The sequence below is a fragment of the Choloepus didactylus genome, chromosome 13 (assembly GCF_015220235.1).
Source record: "Choloepus didactylus isolate mChoDid1 chromosome 13, mChoDid1.pri, whole genome shotgun sequence".
NCBI lineage: Eukaryota > Metazoa > Chordata > Mammalia > Pilosa > Megalonychidae > Choloepus > Choloepus didactylus.
Window position 1 is genome coordinate 84,913,716 of NC_051319.1, and position 26,970 is coordinate 84,940,685.

The following is a 26,970-nucleotide window of genomic DNA, read 5'->3' on the forward strand; positions in this document are numbered from 1 at the left end:
AGCAGCAGCCTTTGGTATTCTTAGGAACACAGATAATCTGTCATAAATTCCCCAATCAACATTTTACAATTAATTTATGTTTACAAAATGTGTATTAGCTAGAGCTGGATTTCTGTAAGTACTTACAACAGGGAGAAAAGAAAGGTTTTCATGTAGTAAAAGCTGTCCTTGGGTGAGATAATGCCGCCCAATTAGTGGCACAATATTTGCACTTCAGTAGGACAAATTCTACAAAGACTATAAAAGGATGCGGAAAAACTGAAAAAATTATATGACTTTAATAGTAGAGTATGGATTGCTGGAATCGATACTTACGGATTAGAGCCACATGATGTCGCTCTCTACCATAAAATAGATCTGACAGAGGAAAGAAAGAAAGAAAGAAAAAAACTTTCCATTCTTATTTACTGGAAGAAGCTGCATACACCATCTGAACGCTGAAAAATGGATGGCGGCCAGTGAGAACATTTCTCTAGATTCTTGAGAAGAGATCCCTTAATCAGAACAAAGTTCTGAGTGCTTGAGATGGAGTTTTCCAGGAGAAGCTGCCCGGGAGCCTGGAGTCTGCTCCTCTCGCTTCTGGTCCTCGCAGCCTGGGAGGCAGGGAGCGGCCAGGTCCACTATTCGGTCCCCGAGGAGACCAAACATGGCACCTTCGTGGGCCGCATCGCGCAGGACCTGGGGCTGGAGCTGGCCGAGCTGGTGCCGCGCCTGTTCCGGGTAGTGTCCAAGGGCCGCGGGGACCTTCTGGAGGTAAATCTGCAGAATGGCATTTTGTTTGTGAATTCTCGGATCGACCGCGAGGAGCTGTGCGGGCGGAGCGCGGAGTGCAGCATCCACCTGGAGGTGATCGTGGACCGGCCGCTGCAGGTTTTCCATGTGGAGGTGGAGGTGAAGGACATTAACGACAATCCGCCTGTGTTCTCGGCCACACAAAAGAATCTGTTTATCGCCGAATCCAGGCCGCCTGATTCTCGGTTTCCACTAGAGGGCGCCTCGGATGCAGATATTGGGACCAACGCTATGCTGATTTACAAACTGAGCCCCAGTGAATATTTTTCTCTGGAAAAATCATTCGATGATGAGCGGTTAAAACGTCTTGGGCTTGTATTAAGGAAACCGTTAGACAGGGAAGAAACTCCAGAACATTTTTTAGTTCTTACAGCCACTGATGGGGGCAAACCAGAGCTGACTGGCACCGTTCAGTTACTCATCACAGTGCTGGATGCTAATGACAACGCCCCAGCTTTCGACAGAACACTCTATGCAGTGAAATTACCAGAAAATATTTCTAACGGAACGTTGGTAATTAACCTTAACGCCTCGGATTTAGACGAAGGCTTGAACGCGGACATTATTTATTCATTCTCAACTGATATTTCACCAAATGTAAAATCCAAGTTCCACATAGATCCTATTACTGGAGAAATTATGGTAAAAGGATATATCGATTTTGAAGAAAGCAAATCCTATGAAATTCTTGTAGAGGGCATTGATAAGGGGCAGCCCCCACTCTCTGGCCACTGTACAATTATGGTGGAAGTTGAAGACACCAATGATAATGTCCCAGATTTGGAATTCAAGTCTCTATCACTTCCAGTCAGAGAGAACGCTCCACTGGGCACTGTGATTGCCCTGATCAGCGTGTCCGACCGCGACTCCGGTGCTAACGGGCAGGTAACATGCACCCTGACGCCCCATGTTCCCTTCAAGCTGGTGTCCACCTTCAAGAATTACTATTCTCTGGTGCTGGACAGCGCCCTGGACCGCGAGAGCGTGGCGGCCTATGCGCTGCTGGTGACAGCGCGGGACGGGGGCTCGCCTTCTCTGTCGGCCTCGGTCAGCGTGTCCGTGGAGGTGGCAGACGTGAACGACAACACGCCAGCCTTCGCGCAGCCCGAGTACACGGTGTTCGTGAAGGAGAACAACCCTCCCAGCTGCCACATCTTCACGGTGTCTGCGCGCGACGCGGACGCGCAGGAGAACGCGCTGGTGTCCTACTCGCTGGTGGAGCGGCGTGTGGGCGAGCGTGCGGTGTCGAGTTATGTGTCTGTGCACGCGGAGAGCGGCAAGGTGTACGCGCTGCAGCCGCTGGACCACGAGGAGCTGGAGCTGCTGCAGTTCCAAGTGAGCGCGCGCGATGCGGGCTTCCCGCCTCTGGGCAACAACGTGACGCTGCAGGTGTTCGTGCTGGACGAGAACGACAACGCGCCGGCGCTGCTGCCAGTTCGGGCGGGTGGCGCCGGCGGCGCGCTGACAGAGTTGGTGCCGCGGTCTGTAGGTGTGGGCCACGTAGTGACGAAGGTACGCGCAGTGGACGCTGACTCGGGCTACAGCGCGTGGCTGTCTTACGAGCTGTACCCGGCGACAGGCGGCGCGCGCAGCCCGTTCCGCGTGGGGTTGTACACAGGCGAGGTCAGCACCACGCGCGCCCTGGACGAGGCCGACGCGCCGCGCCAGCGCCTGCTGGTGCTGGTAAAGGACCACGGCGAGCCGGCGCTGACGGCCACGGCCACTGTGCTGCTGTCGCTGGTAGAGAGCGGCCAGGCGCCGAAGGCGTCGTCGCGGGCGTCGGCGGGCGCCGTGGGCACAGAGGCGGCGCTGGTGGACGTCAACGTGTACCTGATCATCGCCATCTGCGCCGTGTCCAGCCTGTTGGTGCTCACGCTGCTGCTGTACACGGCGTTGCGATGCTCAGCGCTGCCCATAGAGGTTGTGTGCGGGCCCGGGAAGCCCACGCTGGTGTGCTCCAGCGCGGTGGGGAGCTGGTCTTACTCGCAGCAGAGGCGGCAGAGGGTGTGCTCTGGGGAGGGGCCGCCCAAGGCCGACCTCATGGCCTTCAGCCCCAGTGTACCTGACAAAGAGGATCAGCAGCACGTAACTGGGGATTCCCTTTCAAAGGTTAGTATATAAATATGCTTTTAAAAAAATCTGTATTTTCATTTCTTTTATAATTTCTAATTTTTTTCTTCAAATCAAAATTCTACGGTTTAAATTTCTTTACTTCCATTATAAACCTATTTTAACGAAAATCTTTTGGGATTAAAGGACACAAAGGTAATATATATTGCTTTATTTTATTCTTCGTTTTTCCGTGCATATTCTTGCACCTTACTTTCTTTTAAATTTCAATAGTAATCAACTTTTTAGAAAACATACTATTATTGACCTATAATACATACAAAAACGTGCACAGACAAAACAATATAGCTCATTCAGTTATCTTAAAGTGAATACTTTTACTTCCATCTCAGAAGCACTTCAAAAACACCTTTCAAATCGAATTTTTATTTTGGTAACAGTGATTAATTTTAGCCTGCTTCCTGAACTTTATCTAAATGGAATTTCACAAATGGTTTCAAAGTGCATTTGTTTGCATGTTACTCCTATTTTTATCACTCATCATTCTTTAAGAAATCATTCATTTTGTTATATATAGCTGTTGTTCCTTTAATTTGTTTTCTCTTTAGTATTTTATTTTATGACTATTTTATGAGTTTTTTATTCTACTGTTGAAGATTTTGCATACTGTCTCTCTATGTCTATTTTGAATAATACTACCAAAATATTTTTGTACATTTCATTTTTGTCCATATAGGAGTGAGGATAGTGCATTACAGAATATGTGTACATCTTCATCTTTAATAGATAATGCCAAACAACTTTCCAAAGTGGTTTTGCCTGTTTACATTCCTACCATCAATGAGTAAGAGTTTCCATTGCCCCACATCATCTCCAAAACTTGGCATTGTCAGATTATTTTCATGGTAGTCACTTAGCTGGGTGTGTTTTTTATTCTCATTTTGGCTTCATTTCATGTTTCCTGGATTACAAATGATATTAAGCAACTTTCTATATGATTATTGGCCATTTGTATGTTCTATTTTGCAATAACTCTTCAAATCTCTTGCCTGTTTCTCTATTCTTCTGTGTTTTTCTTATTGCTTTTCAGAAACTTATATTCTGGACATAACCCCTTGCTTGGTTTTATATTCTACTTCATATCTTGTCTCCTCATTCTTTAAATTGTGTCTTTTGATGAAAATAAATTCTTAATTTTACATGAGTTCATTTGATCCATCTTTCCTTCTTGATTCTGTGTCACGAAGGCAATATCCTTCGGTATCTTTTCTTTCATTGTTCACATTTCATTTATACTTCATTAGGAAATTTTTTTGTCATTGTTGTCAGGTGGGGATCAAGATTTAGTACTCCCCCCCTCAAGGATATCCAACAGACCCAAGACCATTTCCATGTTTTTTGAAACAAAACAATGTCCATAAATAAACATGGTTTATGCCTGAGTTTTATTATAATCTATTTGACTTCTTTTTCATTTTTCCATTAATAATACATGGCCTTTTACATTTTCACATAAATTTTACATGAATTCCATGAAAACAACCTGGTAAATGTTTTGATTTAGATTTCATTAAATCTATTGATAAATGTGAAGTGAGTTGCCATCTTTACAATAACGAGTCAACCAATGCATGACTATACTCTATTTATCTAAGTAATCTGAAATTTATCTTAAAGATATTTTATAATTTTTTTCTGTAGTTCTGTACATTTTCATTAGATTTATTCTGTTATTTGCCATTTGTTATTATTACAAACAGCAGTTTTAAGTTTTTAATTTCTCTTACTGTTTGATATATGCACATATGAAAATACTTTGTATTTTTGTATTGACAAACTAGCTAAAAATAACTTATTCTTCTTTATTAGTTAATCACTTAATTCTAATAATTTATCTATTGGTGCCTTATATTTTTCTATATAGACAATCAGGCCATCAACAAATAATGACAGTTTTATTTCTTTCTTTCCAATTCTTATACCTTTTATATATTTTGTGTATGTTATGGCACTGGATAGAACCACTGTATTATGTTAAACAGAAATGGTAATAGTGAGCATTCTTGCTCATTCATGAAGTAAAAAGGAAGTAAAAAAGAAATTTTTCAATATATCATTAATTAGAATTTTTAATGTAGGTTTTTATAAAAGATTATTAGAAGTTAGAAAGTTGGTCTTCCTTTTTTGTCTTCTTTCAGGTTAATATATTTTAACTATTTCATATTCTCTTTCCATTATTTTTTAGTTATATATTCTTATACTAATTATTTTATGTATTTCCTAGTGATTATAACATGCACCCTTGACTTGTTAAAGTCTAAATTAAATTAATACTTTTACCACTTCTAGGCAATGCTAGGACCTGAACCATAATCCATTTACACACCCCCATACTTTTGTTCATGGTATGCCTTTCAATTATCCATATTTTCTAGACTCACAAAACATTGTTTTGTATAGTTATCACTATTTATTTTTCTTTCTGGGATTATTTTCTTTATGAAGAAATTCTTTAATATTTAATTGAATGTAGTTGTGCTGGTGAAGTATTCTCTAGGCTTTTGTGTGTCTGGAAATGTCTTTATTTCACCATCATGCTTGTGAAATAGTTTTGCTGGGTATCAAATGTGGGTTGGAAGTTTTTTCCACCCCCTAGAACTTTTAAGATGACATTTCAAAGTCGTCTTTTGAGAATATGGTTTTCAAGTTTATTGTTCAGGTAGTGTGCCTTTTTTCTTCCTATGACTCCTTTTTATAATTTTCCTTTGTTTTTTTACTTTCAATAGCTTTATTATTACATGACCTGTTTTGGTTTTCTTTGTTTTTATCTTGCTTGCAGTTTTTAAAGCTTCTTGAATCAGTGGATTGAAGTATTTTTTTAGCTTTGAAAAAATTTCAACAGTCTTCCTTTAAATATTGCTTCTGCTTCATTTCTTCTCTCCCTTTCTTCTGTGACTCAAAATAATATGTAGGATAAATCTTTTCACCATTTCCATTATGTATTTTATGTTCCTTTTTGTTTCTTTAATCATTTTTGCTCTTTGTTATACACTGTATATTTTATTCTGACAAATCTTCTTCAGCAATTTTCTCTTCTTAATCCAATCTACTATATAAAATCATCAATTGAATTCTTAACTTCAATTATGACATTTTTCAGTTTTAGAATTCAGTATCTTTTAAAGAATATATTCCAGTTTTCTGGTGAAATTCTATATTGTGTATTTAATTCAATACATAATAACAGTTATTTGTGATCTGTTAAATCACTGTAATAATTGGATCATCTGTGTAACTCTTTCTAATGTTTATTTGTTGATCCTGATCTTGCTTGGTAAGCCTGATAATGTTGTCTTGAGTTCTGGATATTGTGCATTATATATATATATATATAGTTGTTCTAGTTGATGTCATCTTCCCCCAAAGATGGATAAGGAACTTTTAAATATCTGTTTGCTATGGATTTAAGGCTTTTGTGGAAAAGCTTAAATTGAAATAAGTATTTTGTCTTTTTAAAATCTACTACAATGTTGTCTGTCATTACAGATCTTCTGAACATTTTGTTTTTGTCTCTCCCATCCACCCCCACACTTCTATTTCATAGTCTCACATAAAGTAAAAAAATTAGTAGAATAAGGATTTTGTAGTTTATTTTAAAACCTGCTTCCTGTCTCCCATCCACTGAATAATAAGAACCAAGCTTACTGAAGTTTATGGCTCTTTAATTACCTTGATTTATTTTTTTTCTACCCTGCACACTAGTTAAAACTTTCCCCCAACTCACTTGACCTAGGATTTTAAAGCTGAATATGACCTGAATTTTAAAAACTTGCCTGAGATCACGTGTATATTAATGTTAAGGTACAGAAAAGAACCAAGCGTTCCTGGATTTAGCCGCATTGTCCCTTTCCACTATTAAGTGAACTGATTTAGTTCTAATGAAAGCAATCTAAGTGTATGTAAAAGCAATACCTAATTTATTCTCTCAGGGAACTTTAAAATTACCCTTGTATTTCCCCCCCAAATGGATATATAATTTGAATATTTTAGGACAAACTTTTATAAGGCAATTCTACCTTTTCCTCTGAACCATTATATAAATAATGTTAAAATGTGTACAACATGCAGACAGGGTGCTTTCATAGTAGAATAAATTATTTTTCATAAATAATTAACTTTTTGGTCAAACTTGATGCCGCTGCATAGATTGTTATAAATATTGATACAATTGCATCATCTTTACATTTTTGTTCTCTGCAGTATGGTGGACCTATATATAGTTTACCACAGATAAGCAGATAGAAATATACCTTATTATAATTTTATTCTGGAATTAGTGGGACATGAAGTATATTTAGACTCTTATTCAAAACTGAATTTTCTAGTGTTAGTCTTTCCAGTAATAAGCTATATTGTTAGTGTCTTCCCAGTTAATGCTTCCCAGGAAATTAACTGGAGATGCCTGAAAACATTACATGGTTTTTTCAATCTAAATTACTTCTTTAGGGAGTAGTTTTATTATACAGTGGGGCTTAAATATGACTAAAAACGTATAAAGAACCTAGTAACTGACAAGAGTAATCTGTAATATTTTATCAAAAGGATGGTTTGGAAAAATAATTTTTCTCTACCTCCTATAATGTCTTCCATGGATTTCGATTAGAGCGTCTGTAATTTTTTTGAAAGAAACCATTGTAAAAACTGTCAAACATTGAAAAATGACTGCAGGTGATAATTTAAAAAGTAAATATAATCTAACAGAAACGAAGACATGTCATAATGTCAAGAGTCTCATTTTCTCCTAAAATACCTCAAAAATTATGTGAACATTTTTTTCCAAGTTGAGAGGAGCATATGAGCTGGCACTATGGATGGCAGTTTCTCCATTGAGTTTATCTTTTAAGTAATTAATATTTACTAAACTTATGATGTAAATTACCATGTGTATGTTGCTAGTATCACGTCATTTGGCTTTTAAATACCTAATATTTACTTTTTAAAAATGGATGTCTGCATATCTTTTATATGACTTTCTGCCATCATTTATACCATAGTCTTATATTTCATGTTGATCAGTGTTCCATAGAAGGTGGCTCAACATTAACTGATATTATTTTCAACACATTTATTATAATTTTGTTTTCATTTTCATTGTGTATTAAAATATTAAAAATTATCAGCTAGTAACTATTAGATAAGTAGTCTTCAACAAAATTGATTAGTTTTAGCTGTTTTATTTTTAATTATCTGAATAATAGGAGGAAGTCATGATAGTAGAAATATTAAGACTTGCAAAAACTAAAGGAAATGATAAAATACATTTTGAAAGATTATAACAAGCAAATTCGGTAACATATCTTATGTCTTCACATTACTACTTTGAATACTGGAAAGCAAGTGAATCTCAGTTGACATTTTGTTTTTTGGCAATGATTTCTTTCAAACTATTTTTATGTTTCCACTTCCCCAAATATCTTTTATGCATTGACACAGAGTAATACTCTAAGTCTCACATATGGTTATATCAAATTTAAGGAAATATATTTGGGGTATATGTTTTAAATGTAAAAGTAACAGGTAATAGAATTATTGATCACTTGGAACTTCATCTTCGTAGGGAAGGAAGGTTTTATAAAATTAAGGAATTCCAAGGAGAATATGCACAAAAAGAATGTTAAATATTTTTGAATAGTAAAATTGGTGGTGTTTTCTTTTGGCTACATTTATTAAGTTCAGTTGGTGCTATGCAACAAAACAATTGGGGGACTGAAAAGAAATGAAACAAATATAGAGTTAGGCTGGTTAATAATGTGATATTCTTTTTAACTATTATTATTATTACTGGAAGTCAAACATTTTATAGACTAGTGTATCTTGCAGACAAAAAATTAGGATTTTGACTTCCTGCATAAAAACAGAGACCTGTAGTTTTGAAATTTATAACAACTGTGATTTATCAGTAATAGCAACTGGAAGAAATACTATCTAAATGCTTTTAATTTGAAAATAGTGTCAAGTTGCTTACCAAAATTTACTATGCTTCTGACTTCTAGAAAATTAAAATCTCCACATTACAGTTTTTGAGTCAACACTGAAAGTAATTGGGTTATGTGGAGAAATTAAAGAAATAAATTTTCAGCAATATGGAAATTAGACTTCCAAAATGGAACTCAGACAAGAATGCTATTCAAAGTTTTGGTTACTATGCAAATAAAATCAATGAAAATTCAGTAATAAAAACTGCAACTGGAATGTAAATTTGCTTTATGAATAACATGGGAGTAGTATACAAATATTCCACTACAATGATACAGAAAAATTGAAGAATTTTAATAAGATACACAAATGTCAGGAAAGAAATGAAGCTAAAAATATTACAGTGATTTTGGGGATATATAAAGCCCTTCCCTAAATAAAATGGACCAACTACAAATAATTCTAGTAAGGACTGGGGGTGTCCTGACATCAACATATTGATTTTGCAATATTTTAATAATATATTTATGTCGACACAATTTATTTAAATTGTAAGATATATTTTGATTAGACATAAAGGAAATAAGACATACAGAGGAATCATGCTACTGAAATTCGGAAATATTTGACGAATACAAGGTAAATAAAGCAAACAAAGTAAAATACTTACTCTTTCATCCACATGATGTCGCTGGACACCGCAAGTTTTTTTTGTTTTTTTTTTTTTTTTGAACAGCAAAGAAATACAGTGAGTCCATTTTCTTTACAGAAAGGAAAAAAGACACTCCATTTTTGGCTCTGCTGCAGAAGCTGAATAAAGGTGAGCAAATAAAAAATATACAGTACATTGGGAATTAAGTTTCCAAAGGCTATTGTGCAGTGATGCAAAAGAGATTTGAAAATTGGAAGGAGTTTGCGATGGTATATTCCCAGAGAGGCAGCCCGGGATCCCGGCGCCTGCTGCTTTTATTTCTGGTCCTCGCAGCCTGGGAGGCGGGGAGCGGCCAGGTCCACTACTCCGTCCCCGAGGAGGCCAAACACGGCACCTTCGTGGGCCGCATCGCGCAGGACCTGGGGCTGGAGCTGGCCGAGCTGGTGCCGCGCCTGTTCCGGGTGGAGTCCAAAGGCCGCGGGGACCTTCTGGAGGTAAATCTGCAGAATGGCATTTTGTTTGTGAATTCTCGGATCGACCGCGAGGAGCTGTGCGGGCGGAGCGCGGAGTGCAGCATCCACCTGGAGGTGATCGTGGACAGGCCGCTGCAGGTTTTCCTTGTGGAGGTGGAGGTGAAGGACATTAACGACAACCCGCCCAAGTTCTTCCGACAAGAACAAAGATTATTTATTTTGGAATCGAGAATAGCAGATTCTCGTTTTCCGCTAGAGGGCGCATTTGATATGGACATTGGAGCAAACGCAGAACTGAGATACAAGCTAAATCCTAACGAATATTTTGACTTGGATGTTAAAACAAATGAAGAAGAAACAAACTTTTTAGAACTAGTTTTAAAGAAACCCTTAGACAGAGAAGAAATCCAGGAACACCATTTATTATTGATTGCAATTGATGGAGGGAAACCTGAGCTAACGGGTACTGTTCCGATAGTGATCAATGTGTTGGATGCGAATGATAACGCGCCTAAATTTGATAAATCCATTTATAACGTCCGGATATTGGAAAATACACCGAATGGGACATTAGTTATCCAACTGAACGCCTCTGATGCAGATGAGGGCATCAGTAAGGAAATAGTGTACTTCTTTAGTAATCTTGTTCTTGACAATGTAAAATCTAAATTTACAATTAATTCCAATAGTGGAGAAATAACAGTTAAGGGAGGACTGGATTACGAAGACTTAAATTTATATGAAATTAATATTGATGCAGTGGATAGAAGTGCATTCCCATTAACAGGACACTGCAAAGTAATAGTGAAACTTCTTGATGTGAATGATAACAATCCAGAAATAGCCATAACCTCTCTATCTCTGCCTGTCGAAGAGGACGCTGCACTCGGCACGGTCATCGCCCTGATCAGCGTGTCCGACCGCGACTCCGGTGCCAACGGGCAGGTAACATGCACCCTGACGCCCCATGTTCCCTTCAAGCTGGTGTCCACCTTCAATAATTACTATTCTCTGGTGCTGGACAGCGCCCTGGACCGCGAGAGCGTGGCGGCGTATGCGCTGGTGGTGACAGCGCGGGACCAGGGTTCGCCTTCTCTATCGGCCTCGGTCAGCGTGTCCGTGGAGGTGGGAGATGTGAACGACAACGCGCCGGTCTTCGCGCAGCCCGAGTACACAGTGTTCGTAAAGGAGAACAACCCTCCAGGCTGCCACATCTTCACGGTGTCTGCGCGCGACGCGGACGCACAGGAGAACGCGCTGGTGTCCTTTTCTCTGGTGGAGCGGCGGGTGGGTGAGCGTGTGGTGTCGAGCTACGTGTCGGTGCACGCGGAGAGCGGTAAGGTGTACGCGCTGCAGTCCCTGGACCACGAGGAGCTGGAGCTGCTGCAGTTCCAGGTGAGCGCGCGCGACGCGGGCTTCCCGCCTCTGGGCAGCAACGTGACGCTGCAGGTGTTTGTGCTGGACGAGAACGACAGCGCGCCAGAGCTGCTCCCATCTCAAGCGGGCGGCGCGGGCGGCGCGCTGACGGGGTTGGTGCCGCGATCTGTGGGCGCAGGCCACGTGGTGGCGAAGGTGCGTGCGGTGGACGCGGACTCGGGCTACAACGCGTGGCTGTCTTACGAGCTGCAGCCGGCGGCGGGCGGTGAGCGTAGCCCGTTCCGCGTGGGGCTGTACACGGGCGAGGTTAGCACGACGCGTGCCCTCGATGAAGCGGACGCGTCGCGCCAGCGCCTGCTGGTGCTGGTGAAGGACCACGGCGAGCCAGCGCTGATGGCCACGGCCACCGTGCTGCTGTCGTTAGTGGAGAGCAGCCAGGCATTGAAGGCGTCGTCACGGGTGTCAGCGGGCATCGTGGGCGCCGAGGCGGCGCTGGTGGACGTCAACGTGTACCTGATCATCGCCATCTGTGCCGTGTCCAGCCTGTTGGTGCTCACGCTGCTGCTGTACACGGCCTTGCGGTGCTCTGCACCTCCCACAGAGAGCGCATGCGGGCCCGGGAAGCCCACGCTGGTGTGCTCCAGCGCGGTGGGGAGCTGGTCGTACTCGCAGCAGAGGCGGCAGAGGGTGTGCGCTGGGGAGGGGCCGCCCAAGACGGATCTCATGGCCTTCAGCCCCAGCCCTACACCATGCCCTGTTTCAGCGGATGTGGGTGAACATCAGATTTTAAACGAAGATAATTTCGCCAAAGTAAGTGTGTGTGTTTTTTTTCCTATAATTAACAATTAACATTCAATTTTTAAAAATGTTTGTGATTTTCTTTGTTTCCATTTCGTATTTTCCCATTAAAATGTCGTGTATATATTCAATATATTTGTCCTTTAGTTTCCTGTTAATTATTAAAATTTCTTAGATTTTGTTACTCTTATTTTTAAGTGGAATGAGACATTATGAACGACATTGTACATCTGAAGTTTCTTGTCCTCAAACTCCTAATTTCATTCGATAAGTCCATTTGTGGTTCATTTTTATTGGAGCAAATAGTGTTTCTCTGATTAATACTTGAGATTTTCCTTTTTTTTTGCATTTGAACTTTAAGGAGAGTTATTTTGCATTTATATTTTTGATAATACATTGAAATTCAACATCACTCTCATGTATGCTTTTATACGTCCTGGTTCAAATTTTATGGGCCAACAACTTATTTAGTCAACACTTTCAAATTACCCATTTTGTGTAAGAAATCTGCCCATTACATTTTGTTTTCTAGACTCCCTTTTGAATCTGATGAACCTAAGAGTAGTTTCCTTTGTAGTTGCTCTTTTAAACCATTTAGTGATAAAGGATAGAGTAATAATTATTAGACTAAATACTTCTGATCCCGATGAAGGAGTGAGAAGAGAAAATTTCGTAGGCTTTTAATGGCCTTGTTCCCCCAGTGGTTATTGCCCAGTTTATTATAGGTCTGAATTCCACAGAAATAGTAATTCAAGGTAATTTGAACTTTGAACAAGTAAATTCTTATAAAATCTTCATTATTCTGATACTCCTGAATTCTTTTATGTTTGAATTTGGGATGTGTTCTTTTCATGGAGAGCAAGTCTAAAACTATTACTTCTATCTTAATGATTCTCCTATTCAATATTTCTTACATGAAAAGCAGCAGAGAGTGGGAATTGTTGTGAGTTCTGAAGGCATCCTCCCTTGGTTAAATTCCACCCCTACTAGTTTTTTTCTGTGCAGCATTGGATATGTTATTTAACCTTTTTTCCCACCTGTAAGGCTGGGATGATAAACAGTAGTACCTATCGCAAAGAATTACTGTAAGTATTTAGTATGTTGATGCTGGTACAGTGCTTATTTCCAAATATAAGTGCTTAATAAAATTTAGCAATTATTATTCTGAAGAGGAAAAGGAAAATCTAAAGTATCATAAAGATGTCATTATAGCTTCCATGTTATATTTATTTTACGTAAAGATGATTTGTTTTGTGATTCATGGAAAGCCATAATTACCAAATTATTCCAAGTTGTTTGAAAGATTTTCAATGCCATTTACTAGATTGAGAAAATAATCTAATATCAGTTTTCAAAGTTGAAATTCAAATGAAGAGTTTGGCAGTGGAAAGGCTTTTTGTATTCAAAAAAGACATTTAAGATTCTAAGCCCTCAGAGATTTTTGAAGGTAGTTTAAACTTTTGGGGTTGTCCATCTTTTTGTGGGAAATAGTACACATCTTTGAGCTAGAGTGATTTATTTTTCCACATTTAAAAGTGACCTAAAATCCATCAGTGGTCTCACTTGGAGATTTTACTCCTCATGTGCCCATTTTCCATTCTTGATAAGACAGAAGTTATTAATAGTGTTTTCTGTTTTTTCAAAAGATGTAAATGCACAATAATTTTAAACATCTTAAAAGTAACAATTTAGTTTATATTCCTACTAATCAATAAAGAGCACCATTGCTTTAGATAGTGATATATGACAACCTTAAAACAGCCAGCTTTTTAAGAAAATAGAGATGAAGTATAGCCATCACTCTTGAGGAAATCTTTTGAAAAGATTTTAGGAGAGTCTCTAGGAGCATGATGCTGTGCCAGGAATCATTGAATTAACAACACACAATCCCTGGTTTTAAGATGTTTATATAAAAATAAATATGTGCCTTACATAAATATGCTGGTAATGGAACACCAAATGTTGTATGAGGTGCAAGAATGGTAAAACATACTGTGAATGTAGTTGAAAGGAAATCCCTGCGTATTTCATTTACTGTATGAATCCTTCAAGAGTCATAAAGTTTTTTAGTGGTTTGAAAATAGAAGTTTCCTCTGTGAGAATATTGATAATAATAGGCATAATAATAGCAAGTTAACTAAGTATGACTACACAGAATATCCCAAACGTGCCTAGAACAGGGAAGAGTTCACGTTGGTTAAAACCTCTCTGAGGTAAGTTTGAGCATTAGATTAAAAAACTTTTTAAACCATCTTCACAAGTCATTTGAAAGTTATCAATAGGTAGGAAGTAATGGGAATAAAAGCTATTTTTTTAGGAAGCTGATTACAAGGGTTAAGTGAAGGATGAATGAGGTTGAACTGGGAAAGAAGACAAATAAGTAGCTAGTGTAATTATCAGGAATAGCAGCAATTACTAAAAACTCCATTTAGGCAGACACCAAATTTGGTAAGCATTAGAATACAGATGGAAGTATTTTACTTGCAGTTGGAAATATGGGAATGGAATGCTCAAGAAAACTTGCTGTTAAGTACATCTAAAAATGACAATATGCTGCAGACTTTATTAAAGGACTGCTGTAAATATGAAAGATGAGCATCAAAGTTTATCCAATGAAATAAACCAATATTACAAAAATTTTTATCAAATTCATATTAGAGATTGCAAAAACATGATGGTATTCATAAAGGACAAGGCTTAGAAAGAATGGAAGAACTAATCAGATACAGAAACATTACTAAGTCATGAAACAGAATATATAAATTCTCATGAAGAGAAAAAAATCACGATATATCCTCCTCACCAAATTTACTTAATACAAATTCTTCTTCATAAAAATTCCAAAAATATTCAATTTCTTGTTTTCTAAGTGAAAATATCTGAACTAGTTGCTTATATTCTTCTACTCCTTTAGAAAAAAAACTTTCTCACTTTCTCTTCCATTAGATTATTGAGACACTGGATCTCCAGAGATAAGTAATCAAGTTTACTTAACTCAGGATACTGAATCTAGGAATGTGGCTTTTCCAGAACTCTACAACAAAGGAATTTAAGACTTTGGGTTGTTCAAATTATTTGTCTTACAGTCACTTAGCTTCTATCTTTATTTTAAAACCCAGCAAGAAAAGTTCTTTCAAGGTTTGAGGGAACCACAATTATGGACACACTAAATTGTCACAAGCTGGTGGTTCCCTAAGAATGCGTTCAGCAAGCCTGAAACATGTCCTACTCTTTTACAACAATAAAAGAAAAAAAATCAGAGATTGAAATAAAACTTTTCGTTTTAATACTATAAAGGTAGTATTTGTAATTCGTATTTACTATGCCGGCCACATGATGTCGCTCTTCACCACATAATTCTCTTTTAATCAAAGCAAAACCAAGTCGTGTTTTCTTATTGGGAAGACACTCCACTGTCTTTCACTTTCCGTATGGTGAACAATGGTGAGAACATCAGAATTGGAATGAAGGAATAGCAACATTCATCTAAATTTCGGGCAGGTTTAGCTAATCAGAAGAACAGGAATTTGAAATGGTGTACCTGGGTCGAGGATACCCAGGGGTCCAGCATCTACTGCTCTCTCTTCTGCTCCTCGCAGCCTGGGAAGCAGGGAGCGGCCAGGTCCACTACTCGGTTCCGGAGGAGGCCAAACACGGCACCTTCGTGGGCCGCATCGCGCAGGACCTGGGGCTGGAGCTGGCCGAGCTGGTGCCGCGTTTGTTCCGGATGGTGTCCAAAAGCCGCGCGGACCTTCTGGAGGTAAATCTGCAGAACGGCATTTTGTTTGTGAATTCTCGGATCGACCGCGAGGAGCTGTGCGGGCGGAGCGCGGAGTGCAGCATCCACCTGGAGGTGATCGTGGAGAGGCCGTTGCAGGTTTTCCATGTGGAGGTGGAGGTGAAGGACATTAACGACAACCCGCCTGTGTTCTCCGCCACACAAAAGAATCTGTTTATCGCCGAATCCAGGCCGCCTGACTCTCGGTTTCCTCTAGAGGGCGCCTCGGACGCAGATATTGGGACCAATGCTATGCTGATTTACAGACTGAGCCCCAATGAGCATTTCTCCCTGGAAGTACCAATCAATGAGGAGAAGGTGAAACCTCTTGGACTTGTGTTACAGAAACCTTTAGACAGGGAAGAAGCTCCAGAGATTTTCTTAGTGCTCACGGCCACTGATGGGGGCAAACCCGAGCTGACTGGTACCATTCAGTTACTCATCACAGTGCTGGATGCTAATGACAACGCTCCAGTTTTCGATAGAGCACTCTTTACAGTGACGTTACCAGAAAATGTTTCTAATGGAACGTTGGTAATTAACCTTAACGCCTCTGATTTAGACGAAGGCTTGAATGGGGATATCATTTATTCATTTTCTAGTGATGTTTATCCGGATATAAAATCAAAATTCCACATACACCCGGCAACTGGGGAAATTACAGTAATAGGACATATCGATTTTGAAGAAAGTAAAGCTTACAAAATTCGAGTAGAGGCTTTTGATAAAGGCTTCCCACCACTGGCGGGTCACTGCACAGTTCTGGTGATTATTGAGGACGCTAATGACAATGCTCCAGAATTGGCTGTCACTTCCCTCTCTCTCCCCATCCCAGAGGACGCCCAACCAGGCACAGTCATAACCTTGATTAGCGTGTCAGACCGCGATTCTGGAACTAACGGGCAGGTCATCTGTTCCCTGACACCCCATGTTCCCTTCAAGCTGGTGTCTACCTTCAAGAATTACTATTCACTGGTGCTGGACAGCGCCCTGGACCGCGAGAGCGTGGCGGCTTATGCGCTGCTGGTGACAGCGCGAGACGGCGGTTCGCCTTCTCTGTCGGCCTCGGCCAGCGTGTCCGTGGAGGTGGCAGACGTCAACGACAACGCGCCGACCTTCGCGCAGCCGGAGTACATGGTATTCGTGAAGGAGAACAACCCTCCCGGCTGCCACATCTTCACGGTGTCCGCGCTTGACGCGGACGCGCAGGAGAACGCGCTGGTGTCCTACTCTCTGGTGGAGCGGCGGGTGGGTGAGCGTGTGGTGTCGAGCTACGTGTCGGTGCACGCGGAGAGCGGCAAGGTGTACGCGCTGCAGCCGCTGGACCACGAGGAGCTGGAGCTGCTGCAGTTCCAGGTGAGCGCGCGAGACGGGGGCTTTCCGCCTCTGGGCAGCAACGTGACGCTGCAGGTGTTTGTGCTGGATGAGAACGACAACGCGCCAGCGCTGCTGCTGCCTCTGGCGGGCGGAGCCGGCGGCGCGTTGAGCGAGCTGGTGCCGCGGTCTGTGGGCGCGGGCCACGTGGTGGCGAAAGTGCGCGCGGTGGACGCGGACTCGGGCTACAACGCGTGGCTATCTTATGAGCTGCAGTCGGCGGCGGGCGGCGAGCGCAGCCCGTTCCGCGTGGGGTTGTACACCGGGGAGGTCAGTACGACGCGCGCCCTGGACGAGGCGGACGCGTCACGCCAGCGCCTGCTGGTGCTGGTGAAGGACCACGGCGAGCCAGCGCTGACGGCCACGGCCACCGTGCTGCTGTCGCTGGTGGAGAGCGGGCAGGCATTGAAGGCGTCGTCGCGGGCGTCGGCGGGCGTCGCGGACGCTGAGGCGGCACTGGTGGAAATCAACGTGTATCTGATCATCGCCATCTGCGCCGTGTCCAGTCTGTTGGTGCTCACGCTGCTCCTGTACACGGCGCTGCGGTGCTCGGCGCCGCCCACAGAGGGCTCGTGTGGACCCGGGAAGCCCACGCTGGTGTGCTCCAGCGCTGTGGGGAGCTGGTCGTACTCGCAGCAGAGGCGGCAGAGAGTGTCCTCTGGGGAGGGGCCGCCCAAGACCGATCTCATGGCCTTCAGCCCCAGTCTACCTCAGGGTCCCACCTCTGGAGATATCGTGAGTCTAAAAACTCTTACTTTCAATAGTTTTAAACACAATGATTTTGTATTAACTTTTCTTCCGTCATTTCTTCTATTTTTTAAAGTTGAAAGCTCTCTATGTAGTTATATTTTTAGCTCTAACGCGCTAGTTGAGCTAATTTATTACTTAAAATTATAGATACGTTTCATATCCACTTTAGTCCTGGTGGCGTGAATGTCTTAGATCAAAATCAGATTTATATTGACTTTCTACTTTTTGATGTTTTTACTAATTTGAATAGATTCATCTTTTTGCCAATTATAGTGGATTTGCCAAATTTTGTTTACCTGCATACATCTTCTTAATCGTTAGTAAATACATTAATAAAACAATTTAAAAATACATATTTTTACAAAATATCAATCTATTTTCATTTATGAAAATTTATGAGTCAATACTATCTAGTCAATTTGCCTTTTTATTTTTAGTCTAGAATTTGAGTTCTTTTAATTTCTTCTTATTACAGCATTTATCTTTTCTTCAGTCATATTTGAGTAGTAAATGACTTCTTGTTACCTTACTTTTGCTCTTGCCATGGTTATGATGAATTAATATTTAATATTTAAAAATATAGTTTAAATAGCACTCCAATACTATTTTTTTCTTTGTTTGTATAAGAAATATATGTTCACATATTTAAAATTCAAGAAATCAGAATGAGTATATAGAGAAAATTCTCGTTGTGATATCCAACCACAAACCATTCACTATACCTCTCTGAATTACTGAAACATTTCTATTTCTTTTGTATCTGCCATGATATATGTGTATGTGTTTGTGTGTATGTATATATAAATATATATAAACGCAGCTATATACATTCATACATACATACATAGTCATACAAGCAATCAAACTTAAAATGTGTTTGCACTATATAAACTTCTGCATTTTGCATTTTTCCATTTCAAATTATATATTGCTGTTTATGCCATATTGTTACATAATGAACTTAATTATTTTTGTTTCTTTTCTCATTTAAAAATGCATGGTTTTTTTGTGGTATGGATATATCATAATTTATTCATCCATTTCTCTTTTATGGACATTAGTGGAACAATAATTTAATAATTCAAACTTGTTTTTAAAAATTTATAAAAATTTTGTTTTTTTAGAAGTGGTTGTGAATTTTCACAGTTGTTAAACTGCTAATACAGTTTAAGATACTTACTTTTGCCTTTTTCTTTTTTCATTTTTCAATGTACTTTTTTAAATGCAATTTTATTGACATATAGTCACTACCATACCATCTTCCAAAGTGAACGGTTGTGCACAGTATCATCATATAGTTGTGCATTCATCAACACAATCAATTTTTTTTAACATTTTCATTACTCCAAAAAAATAAGAATAAGAATAAAAATTTTAAAAAGTAAAAAGAACACCCAAAGCATCTCACACTCCTTTCCCCCAGCCCCATTATTAATTTACTTTTTGTCCTCCTTTTTCCTACTCATCTGTCCATACACTGGATAAAGGGAGTGTGAGCCACAAGGTTTTCACAATCACACAATCATACCATGTAAGTTACATAGTTATGCAGTTGTCTTCAAGAATCAAGACTACTGGGTTGCAGTTTGTCAGTTTCAGGTATTTCCTTCTAGCTATTCTAATACGCTAAAAATTAAAAAGGGATATCTATATAATGTGTAAGAATAATCTCCAGAATGACCTCTCGTCTCCATTTGAGATCTCTCAGCCACTGAAACTTTCTTTTGTTTAGTCTCTCTTTCCCCTTTTGGTCAGGAAGTCTTTCTCAATCCCAGAATGCCAGGTACCGGCTCGTCGCCTGGAATCATGTCCCATGTTGCCAGGGAGATTTACACCTCTGGGAGTCGTGTCCCATGTAGTGGGGAGGGCAGTGAGTTTACCTGCCTAGTGGGTTTAGAGAGAGACAGGTCACATCTGAGTAACAAAAAGAGGTTCTCTGGAGGTGACCTTTATGCACAATTATAGGTAGGCTTAGCCTCCCCTTTGCAGGAGCAAGCTTCATAAGGGCAAGCCCCAAGATCGAGGACTTGTCCTACTACAGTGGTAGTCCCCAATGCTTTTGAGAATATCAGGAATTTTAATGTTTCCACATTTTCCCCCAGGCCCTCAAGGGGGCTTTGCAAATACTTTTTATTCTCTGCCCAAACTACTCTGGGATGTATCGGGGTTTTGCGCTAAACTGTACAAACCGACCAGATCTCAACCCCTATTCAAGGTTGCATATAATTATAGTATTTGAATAAACTGACCATACAAGTTAAATTATAAAATAAATGTCTACAGAAAATATAGATTTTGCACGAAATAAACATCTCTTCTTTGGGGCTCACAGAGAAATTGAGGTTTTAAAACACAGTCAATATCATCCTTTTCCCTTTAGCCTGGTTTAACTTAGTTCTAATCAAGTCCATTTCGTTCATATCTCTAATTGAAGTCTGATCTCTTTAAGCTTCTTTAACATTTGCTGCATGGGGTAATGCTGATATTCATAGCTGCTAAACTCTGGCCCTGAGTCTCAGGTGTCACACAGATATCTGAAGTTCCAGGGACTGACCAGGTTATACACAAAGAGCTTAGCATCTCAGAATTTAGAGATAACCATTACAACTCATGAATAGAAGTGACTGCTGTAAGAGCTTACAATCTAGGAACTTTTACCATAAGCCTTCTCCCAATAACCTGTGCTCTCAGATTCAATTCTCAGTTTGCACATTATAGTTAGTCCATATTAGTGAGGCTTAATGTACTTTTAAATATATTAGAGGTATACAAACTCAAGAATCTGTCCCATAGTCAATGGAAGTATTTACAATTGAATAGTAAATTAACTTCTATGAGAATGAGACCAGTTTTACTGCTCTTGTTGAAAGACTAGTCAATTTAATAGAAAAATCTATTAATACTCTGGACTCTTGAAGATGGTTTTTGTTCCTTTACTTATTTTTCTTTTATTCTCACAAGGATATACTTTTAAAATACTCTCCTAGAATATTAAAAAATTTATAAAATTCCATTTATTTGGGGAAGTGCTAAAAGTTGATAAGGGATACTCCTCAGCAATCCAATCTGTATTAATCAAATATCATTACTTTTTTTTTGAGCAATAGAAAATATCATTATTTTTTGTCTTTTTTATTTTTTATTAAAAAGAAAAGGTAAATTACTTTTTAAAGAAAAGTTAAATTTGTTTTCAGAAATTCAAATTCTTTGGCTTATATCATGATATGGAAGTCTTTTGGAGGAATAAGTGTTCACAGGGACATTGAATATAATGCTGTTTTCTCTATATCGTCATTCTCATTATTTACAATGCACTATTGAGATAGTCTTTGAGTAAATAAAGAGGATGAATGTAAGCAATTTCTCAGAAAATATCCTTAATCCCCCATTTCCATATTGCTTGTTTTTATGAAAGGATTTTCAGTACATTCATTGTTTATTTTTTGTAGTTGATGAAAATATTACAATGTCCACATTAGCCACCTTCTAGATTTCTATGTACTTGAGTAAAATGTCACATGTGATGCTTTACTGAAGTTTTCAAAATTAAAATTAAAATTGAAGAGACTCTTCAGCTAGGGTCAAGTTTATGAAAAGCCATAATCATCCAAAAAAATCTTCAGTAGAAAGGCTTCTGGCTAATGTATCTTTTATGGAGGCTTTTCTGAGGAAAAAACAAAGGAACCCTTTGTTTCCTCAAAAATAATTATAGAACAATGTCAGTGATAAGCACCACTAGAGATTCCAATTAAATATATTACAATGGATCTCCTCATTAAATAACTTCTTTTTGTATCAAAATCTCTTGTAAATCTATTTTAAGTACGCCAGAATCTTGAATAAGTGAGGGGAGGATCCCCAGTTACTTCAAAAGTCTTTCCTTTTGAGAATCGCTTCTATAGGAATTCAAGGGAGAGCCTAATCACCCACAATTGAGGCATTTATGATGAATATGTAGAGAATTAACATTTGAGGTGGACTAGAAAAGGTGGATAGAATTTTGACAGACAAAGATGAGGTAATAGAAGAAACAGTGTGTCGACAAAAAAAAAACGTATTTTTTGTAAAGTAAGATCCATATTGGAAAGTGGCTGGAGATTAACACTGAAATATGATCACATATTGGGTCTCCTAGAATGTGCCGTCTGTTCAGAAGATAGGCTCACTAGAGGCTTTAGTGTAATTCAATAAAAATTGTACTCATAAAGACAAAAATTATGATGTGAAGGGAGAGATTGGGTGTAGGCAGGCTTTCAATGTGGCAGGCAAGGGAAAAGGAATCATAAAAATACGTATAGATGTGTTTGGAGAATGGTGATGTAAAAACATGTGATTTTTAAATATTTGTATTTAGAGTAATTATTGATTAGATACACTTTTAATTTTAGTCAACTTGTTTTCTAGTCAATGTTAGACTATATGGGTGAAACTGCCAAGTAGAAAAATAAAAATACGGCATTGGAGATATACATTTGGGAATGCTTCAAATCATAAGCTTATTTGAAGCTCATAGTTAAAGCAAAAATGATTAAAAAATAAGAATACTAAAGGCATAACTTTGGAAAAGTCCACATTTTTGAGTGGTAGAAAGATGAAGAAGACCTGTGGTCAAAATAGTACTGGAGTTGGGCAGGGGGGCAGAGAAATATATGAAGGAAAATCGTTTACCGAGAGGCCTATTTTGAAAGTTGTAGAGATATTAAGGAATATTATAAAAATATGCACTAACATTTCTCTTGTATGAGCAAATAAAATTTTAGAAATATCTGACATTCCTTGAAATAAGTAAACCAGAAACCAACAATAATTCACAGGACTTTAAAAAGATGAAATAAAGAAAAGTTAGAATTGTATCCTCATCCCAGATGAATATGTAACAGCGTTTCCTGTGACCAGATAAATACAAACACATTTCTTACACACAAAATTACATGGGATACCTAATACCCAGGACATGTCCAGACCATACTTAAATATATTACTAAGTAATTTCAATATTTAAAATATTGGGAAGAAACTTCTTTCTTTTTGAGGAAAGAGACCTCTAAATGAAACTAAATTTATGGAGCCAGACGGCATAAAAATGCGTCTTCAATTGACGAAGGTAAGGTCTTTCATTAAAGTAGGATAAAGGAAAATAAAAATAATTATTGGATTAAAAGAACCTGATTATATTGTGGAAGCAAATAAATTCATGTGATCATTACCCGTTGGAGCCGCATGATGTCGCTGTACACCAAGAGGTTTTCTCTAGCCCAGGTCCAAGGACGATTCCTCTAACCACATCTGTTTTTAAAATTGGAACAATGGCGGATGCAGCGGTATTGGAATAAAAAGACTCCAGACAAACAAGAGTTCATTGTTATATCAAGACAGGATCGTCTCATGGAAACAAAACAAGTGCTTGATATGGTGTTTTCCTTGAGAGGAGGGCCGGGATGCCAGTGCTTGCTGCTCTCGCTTCTGCTTCTCGCAGCCTGGGAGGCGGGGAGCGGCCAGGTCCACTACTCTGTCTCTGAAGAGGCCAAACACGGCACCTTCGTGGGCCGCATCGCGCAGGACCTGGGGCTGGAGCTGGCCGAGCTGGTGCCGCGCCTGTTCCGGGTGGCGTCCAAAGGCCGCGGGGACCTTCTGGAGGTAAATCTGCAGAACGGCATTTTGTTTGTGAATTCTCGGATCGACCGCGAGGAGCTGTGCGGGCGGAGCGCGGAGTGCAGCATCCACCTGGAGGTGATCGTGGACAGGCCGCTGCAGGTTTTCCATGTGGAGGTGGAGGTGAAGGACATTAACGACAACCCTCCAATCTTCCCGCTAAATGAACAAAAACTATTTGTTTCAGAATCCAGAATGCCAGACTCGCGGTTTCCTCTAGAGGGCGCATCGGATGCAGATATTGGCACTAACTCCGTTTTAACCTATAGACTTAGCTCCAGTGACTATTTCACGCTAGACGTGAATTCAAAGAACGAGGAGAATAAACAGATTGAGCTTGTGCTAAGGAAATCCTTGGACAGAGAGGAAGCTCCGGAGCAAAATTTATTCCTGACGGCCACTGACGGGGGCAAACCCGAGCTCACCAGCACTGTTCAGCTGTTGGTCATTGTGTTGGATGTGAACGATAACGCTCCCAGTTTTGAACAGTCTGAATATGAAGTTAGAATATTCGAAAACTCCGACCTCGGAACAATACTTATCAGACTGAATGCTTCTGATAGGGACGAAGGAGTGAACGGGGAGATTTCATACTCATTTAATAGCCTCGGTCCACCCATGGTTTTTGACCAGTTTGTCATAGATCCAAATACTGGAGAAATAGTGATTCAGGGGAATTTGGACTTTGAACAAGTAAATTTCTATAAAATCCGCATTGACGCCACGGACAAAGGCCACCCTCCGATGGCTGGTCACTGCACCGTTTTGGTGAAAGTTTTGGATAAAAATGACAACGTCCCTCAGATTGCATTGACTTCTTTATCCTTGCCTGTTCGAGAAGATGCTCCACTCGGCACCGTCATCGCCCTGATCAGCGTGTCTGACCGCGACTCCGGTGCCAATGGGCAGGTGACCTGTTCTCTGACATCCCATGTTCCCTTCAAGCTGGTGTCCACCTTCAAGAATTACTATTCACTGGTGCTGGACAGCGCCCTGGACCGCGAGAACGTGGCAGCCTATGCGCTGCTGGTGACAGCGCGGGACGGGGGCTCGCCTTCTCTGTCGGCCTCGGCTAGCGTGTCCGTGGAGGTGGCAGACGTGAACGACAACGCGCCGACCTTCGCGCAGCCCGAGTACACGGTGTTCGTGAAGGAGAACAACCCGCCCGGCTGCCACATCTTCACGGTGTCAGCGCGCGACGCAGACGCGCAGGAGAATGCTCTGGTGTCCTATTCGCTGGTGGAGCGGCGGGTGGGCGAGCGTGCAGTGTCGAGCTACGTGTCGGTGCACGCGGAGAGCGGCAAGGTATATGCACTGCAGCCTCTGGACCACGAGGAGCTGGAGCTGCTGCAGTTCCAGGTGAGCGCGCGCGACGCGGGCTTCCCTTCTCTGGGCAACAACGTAACGCTGCAGGTGTTTGTACTGGACGAGAACGACAACGCGCCGGCGCTGCTGCCGCTTCGGGGGAGCGGCGCAGGCGGCGCGGGTGGCGCGCTGAGCGAGTTAGTGCCGCGGTCTGTGGGCGCAGGCCACGTGGTGGCGAAGGTGCGCGCGGTGGACGCTGACTCTGGCTACAATGCTTGGCTGTCCTACGAGCTACAGCCGGCGGCGGGCGGCGCGCGCAGCCCGTTCCGCGTGGGGCTCTACACAGGCGAGATCAGCACGACACGCACCCTAGATGAGGCTGACGTGCCGCGCCAGCGCCTGCTGGTTCTGGTGAAAGACCATGGCGAGCCGGCGCTCGCGACCACGGCCACTGTGTTGCTGTCGCTGGTGGAGAGCGGGCAGGCACTGAAGGCTTCGTCGCGAGCGTCGGCGGGCATCGCGGGCGCGGAGGCGGCGCTTGTGGACGTCAACGTGTATCTGATCATCGCCATCTGCGCCGTGTCCAGCCTGTTGGTGCTCACGCTGCTGCTGTACACGGCGCTGCGGTGCTCGGCGCCGCCCACGGAGGGCGCGTGTGGGCCTGGGAAGCCCACGCTGGTGTGCTCCAGCGCTGTGGGGAGCTGGTCGTACTCGCAGCAGAGGCGGCAGAGGGTGTGCTCTGCGGAGGGGCCGCCCAAGACCGACCTCATGGCCTTCAGCCCCAGCCTTCCACCGTGTCCTGGATCTACAGCTGGAATGGGTGAACCACAGACTTTTTTGGATCCCTCTGGGAAGGTGGGTTGCGGCAGTATTATTTATTTATTTATTCGTCGGTTTGTTTTGGGTGTGTGTGTGTGTTTATATATTGAAATTTTTTAAAAAATTACCTCACATGGTAAATATGGTTTAATTGATTTATATTCGATATTTTTTCGATCTCCCATCTCTGTCCCCCGGAAAATGAATAATTAACTTTAGAGCAGATTTTTGTGTTTGGACTCTCCTATTGAGAATTATTCTAAACCATGCATTCAACAGATATTTATTGAGTGCCTAATTAATTTTATTTAGTTTATGTTTTGGGAGTTACATGGAATCCTAAAGCAGAGCTGCCATAGCACCTGAAAATTATTAGGTGTGAAAAATCAATTGAGTTGTTGCACAGTAATAAACATCAATGCTATCCCATCATCTGTTCCTTTCTAAATTCTGCATGATGCTTTAGTCTAATTCTATTGTTTATAATAAATCTCAAAGTAGACATAAATAGAAATTATTACCTTCTGAAGTTGGTAGTTTTCTACCTTTCTCTGTATGGTGTCTGTCTAGGGACATGGATGTTCTGTATCTGTCTAATTTTTCAAAAGTAACTTCCAGTAAACTCTAGAAAATGGTTGCTCTAGTTAAGAATCTAATTCTCACAGTAAATATTACAAATATAGCCCTCATTTCAACTTGTATAAAATATGTTCCTAAATGTCTGACAATATAGTTTATAAGAAAATGTCACTAGACAATTTTCTGCACATAGAAAATTGCCTGACATTCATTTTATGTGATATCAGAGACATAACATATACTTTCTTTCCTCAAAAACTTTCTCCTTTTTATTGAAAATTTCTCAGTTTAGTGATAAAATGCTTAGGCAGGTAATGACATCACAGGCTTTGAATTCTCTTGAAATTAATATTCTGGAACTTAAAAAATTACCCCTAACAGTTTAAGTGAGGTATTCTAGTTTGCTAATGCTGCTGGAATGCAAAACACCAGAAATGTATTGGCTTTTATAAAGGGGGTTTATGAGGTTGCAAAGTTACAGTCTTAAGGCCATGAAGTGTCCAAGGTAAGTCATCAACAATCGGGTACCTTCACTGGAGGATGGCCAGTGGTGTCCAGAAAACCTCCGTTAGCTG

General features: G+C 40.7%; 1 protein-coding gene across 8 annotated transcripts in view; it reads left to right on the top strand.

Annotated features, from left to right (window-relative positions):
* The window catches only part of LOC119507823 (protocadherin alpha-C2), a 210,462-nt gene that overhangs the window by 15,703 nt on the left and 167,789 nt on the right, over positions 1 to 26,970 (top strand). For 2 of the 8 annotated variants that reach the window (XM_037800977.1, XM_037800986.1), the window contains exon 1: positions 23,201 to 25,852. The exons of 2 other annotated variants lie outside the window; for them this stretch is intronic. In XM_037800977.1, coding sequence (XP_037656905.1) covers positions 23,354 to 25,852 — 2,499 coding nt within the window. In that variant the 5' untranslated portion in view covers positions 23,201 to 23,353. Of the gene's footprint in view, positions 1 to 275; positions 2,902 to 9,587; positions 12,151 to 15,084; positions 15,256 to 15,533; positions 18,026 to 23,200; positions 25,853 to 26,970 lie in introns of those variants that run through there. 4 more of the 8 variants (XM_037800990.1, XM_037800985.1, XM_037800979.1 and 1 more) reach the window with 4 other exon arrangements.